The following is a 3,725-nucleotide window of genomic DNA, read 5'->3' on the forward strand; positions in this document are numbered from 1 at the left end:
ACATACACGTGTTTCCTCTACTGCGTGCACTGATGTCTTTGCGTGCGCCCCGTATGCGTTGACACTGTGTAAGTGATGTACTGCCCTCTACTGTTGACAATTTTTTTGTGATACTGTTGACAATTTTTGTTGTGTACGGTCCATAATGGGGATCTACTGCCCTCTATATAGTGCCCAAAAGTATAACTAACATAATGTAGACACGCTACCGCTGTCATTGATTACTGCTCTCTACCACGTGTATTACAATTTACAGGAATATTTCTTTTAAATTGAAAAACTACACGCAAAAGCACTGATAGACTAGGAACTCCCTCCACTATGTTATCGTGTATTTGCAAATGTTATCACAGGTGTTTAAACAAGGTTCCTTTTGTTCTCCCACACCTATTCTTATTTTGCTGAACATTGCCAAGATTAAGTGACTACATGTATAACATAATGAATAAATGATACTTATTTATCGATTGTTCGCAGCTGCATCTCAAAACAAAATTATCCACGTGTACACAGATTGTGATTCCAGTTGAAGTATTGGTATTTATTTTTCATAGTCGAGTCCAGAAATACAATCAATTGTGTTTTGCTAAATGATAAATGACTAAGTTATGATATAAGCCATAGAAATTGTAGTTACACAATTAGAAAAGCATCTTAAAATCAGCATATTTGTCATGTAAATTACAATCATTTTTATTACAGATAGAAACAAGCCCAGACATAGTTTCAACTTTGAGATACTCATATGCATGTACAATGTATTTGTGTAGGGTGCATGCATTGTGCTGCAGTAAAGCTGAAGTCCTCACGTTTCAATTCATGCATATGTAAAAGTTGCATATTACATGTACATAATTAATTGGCAGAGACTACAATAGAAAATTGTACTTGATATGTTTTTGTGTTATTTAAAAACAAATCTTTGTGAAAAATAAAAATAAACATTCAAGTCAATGTTTCCTCTTTAACAAAGTAATTATTTTGTACTGCCTACCATTTTTGTAAGTCACTGTGTATCATGCATAAAGTGAAAAGCCGAGTATTCAATACGATTGTAGAAATAAATCCACAAACTATTTACATGACTTCACATTGTAATTTCATTTTCTGCAATGCCAAGACAGAAGGTTGACTTCACCAGTGTTTATAACAATGGTTTATGGCTAAGCATCAACACAAATTAAAATGAGTATATGTGATTCTAATTTGAATAAAATAACTTCCAAGTACTGTATGCTTGATTCTCTTCCAAATCTTGTCGGGAAAGAAAACATTGCTTGTTTGACACTCAAACTGACACATTTCTGCTTACTAATGCAGGGCTATTATGCAGGCTGGCAAGTGCAATCTGTGATCTTGTACAACCAAAATTCTGCTTTTGAATAAGCATAATAGGTCTCTCTCAAAAATGGCCATCTCTGTTGGAGAACTGCATCTGCGTATTCTATGTACCCAAGCATGCTTTGTACATTGTAGAAAATGTTTCAAACACAGCACGCCCACTTGTTGCTCAAAATGTGTGCAAAATACGACATAACCCATGGTCATGACGGAAAAGTGCCGATGCATGTGGCTGGTCCGTAGGAAATGATGTCATTTGAGACAGAGCTATAAGATAGATCCTGGTCAAATCTTTGAAGTATAACTTGGAATCTATATTCGTTTGACACTTGTGACATTTGTTCCTTAACCTATGTAATGTTGTTTATTAGATAAAATAAACCAAGTTGGTATTAGTTAGTAATCAGTATTGGAACACTAAAACATCTTCATTAGTCTCCAAGCAAACACCAATGTAGAACACAAAGAGCATTGGGCATGGCACTGCTGGTGGATGACTACATGTCATCCACATCACACTTGATGGCAGGTCATATTGCTATTGGAACACTAGAATTTGTTCATTACTCCTCAAGCAAACATCAAATGTAGAACACAAACAGCATTGGGCATGGTGTTGTTTACTCCTAGCGTTGTTGACAGATGATTGGAGGTCATCCACATCGCACCCGATGGCAGGTCATAAGAGCACATCAATGACTGCAATGGGATTTTACACTGAAAAAAACATGAAAGAGAAGATTGCTATGAAAAAGAAATGTTGTGCATTTTATTTGGTGCGGAAGTTGGACGACAGTGTAATTAATCGACCTTACAAACTTGTGTTGGTAAACCAATATTCAGAGCAATATGTTGTAGTCCAGTCCATCACAAATCCCTTCACAAGTTCACTGAAAAGTGTTTGGTAACTGCAGTCTATTCATCACATTGAACTTGCATCGAAGTGATGTAAATTCAAAATTGGGTTTAGCCGTTCACCGACATATTTTTATAAATACATCTAAAAGTGTTTATGAAACTATATTAGTGAGGACAAAAATCCAATTATGTATGGTTACAAATGTTGTCACAAGCCAAGTTAAAAGTCAGGGATGAACAATGATAAGTCACAGGCCACAATGAATTGCTGACAGCCCGCAGATGACAACACCCACCCTCAAGTGTTGGAGGTCTGGCAGGGAGTGTTGCGGTTCACACTCCATCTGGTCCAAAGTCACAGGCCACAATGAATTGCTGACAGCCTGCAGATAATAATAATGATAATAAAACCATTCTTATTAAGCGCATTACACATGGAGTCCCAATGCGCTGTACAAATTAAAAATAGGACAAAATATAGGATTAAAAATAGATGACAACACCCACCCTCGAGTGTTGGAGGCCTGGCAGGGAGAGTTGCGGTTCACACTCCATCTTGTCCAAAGTCACAGGCCACAATGAATTGCTGACAGCCCGCAGATGACAACACCCACCCTCGAGTGTTGGAGGCCTGGCAGGGAGTGTTCTGGTTCACACTCCATCTTGTCCAAAGTCTTAGGCCACAATGAATTGCTGACAGCCTGCAGATGACAACACCCACCCTCAAGTGTTGTGGGAGTGTTGCAGGGCATGTTGCGGTTCACAAGTAACTGAAGTGTATGTTCATCACAACTTGGTGATGAAATGCATCCCGCTGGTGAGGAGACCATAGAGCTGGGTCCTAACTATGTGATAAGACACACAGATGTACAGGAGTAATAGTAACTGATCTAGTTTTCTTCTTTTTGGCTTTTCCGCAAAGTTGCGGAAAAGCCTTTGTTTTTGTTCTCATTTTTTTTTTTTTTTTTTTGGCTTCTTCTTTTTGTCGCCTAAATCCCATAGACTTTGTGCACGTTTTTTCTCATCGCCACTTTTGGCATTAATCTTTGTCATACATCATTCAAAGTTAGCATAAGCATAGTCCCTATAGCAAAGATGTGTCCCGAAGATTGACGTCATGGTGACGTCATCGACTAATTTATTATAGATTTTTGAATATTTAATTTTTCCCATAGACTTTGTACACAGAAATTAAAAAAAAATTGTCTATTTGCAAAGGGCATTTTTGACTCTTTGCCAGTAATTCATTTACACCAGTCTTTGTCTAAGCAAAGACCCTAATTTAAACAACATTGTGTAATGATGACGTCATGATGACGTCATCAGGTGTGTGTTTATAGGCAATTAAATTGTGACACTTTTAATATTAAAAATGCATAAGAAATCAACCGTACGCGTCCGCAGCATTTTGTTGCCGGCAAGTGGTAGAATAGGTTGAGGTCTTTATTTCATTCAGTGTGCGTGAAATCACGTGACCCTTGCTTCCGGTCGAAAAAGGCCAAAACCGGAAGTGGCTTATTATTTAA

General features: G+C 37.7%; 1 protein-coding gene across 2 annotated transcripts; it reads right to left on the minus strand.

The window, feature by feature from the left end:
• Positions 1-514: 514 nt before the first annotated feature.
• On the minus strand, positions 515-3,065 carry LOC119742135. 2 transcript variants are annotated; one of them, XM_038218166.1, is made up of 3 exons: positions 2,814-3,065; positions 2,496-2,582; positions 515-2,058 (listed from the first exon to the last, which is right to left on the minus strand). In XM_038218166.1, the coding sequence occupies exons 1-3, from the start codon at positions 3,027-3,029 to the stop codon at positions 1,912-1,914; spliced, it is 450 nt and encodes a 149-aa protein (XP_038074094.1). In that variant the 5' UTR covers positions 3,030-3,065; the 3' UTR covers positions 515-1,911. The 2 variants fall into 2 exon arrangements, with proteins under 2 accessions (XP_038074094.1, XP_038074095.1); XM_038218167.1 differs by having other exon boundaries at positions 2,707-3,065.
• Positions 3,066-3,725: the final 660 nt, after the last annotated feature.

The sequence above is a fragment of the Patiria miniata genome, unplaced genomic scaffold (assembly GCF_015706575.1).
Source record: "Patiria miniata isolate m_02_andy unplaced genomic scaffold, ASM1570657v1 HiC_scaffold_5, whole genome shotgun sequence".
Lineage (NCBI taxonomy): Eukaryota > Metazoa > Echinodermata > Asteroidea > Valvatida > Asterinidae > Patiria > Patiria miniata.

What these genes read in the sequence shown, in the direction of transcription:
- LOC119742135 (XM_038218166.1), bottom strand. Translation starts at nt 3,029, where the DNA reads ATGGTCTCCTCACCAGCGGGATGCATTTCATCACCAAGTTGTGATGAA. An exon ending in CAGGCCTCCAACACTCGAGG is followed by an intron (nt 2,583 to 2,813) that starts GTGGGTGTTGTC and finishes TATTATCTGCAG; the next exon opens with GCTGTCAGCAATTCATTGTG. An exon ending in CAGACCTCCAACACTTGAGG is followed by an intron (nt 2,059 to 2,495) that starts GTGGGTGTTGTC and finishes TGTTTTTTTCAG; the next exon opens with TGTAAAATCCCATTGCAGTC.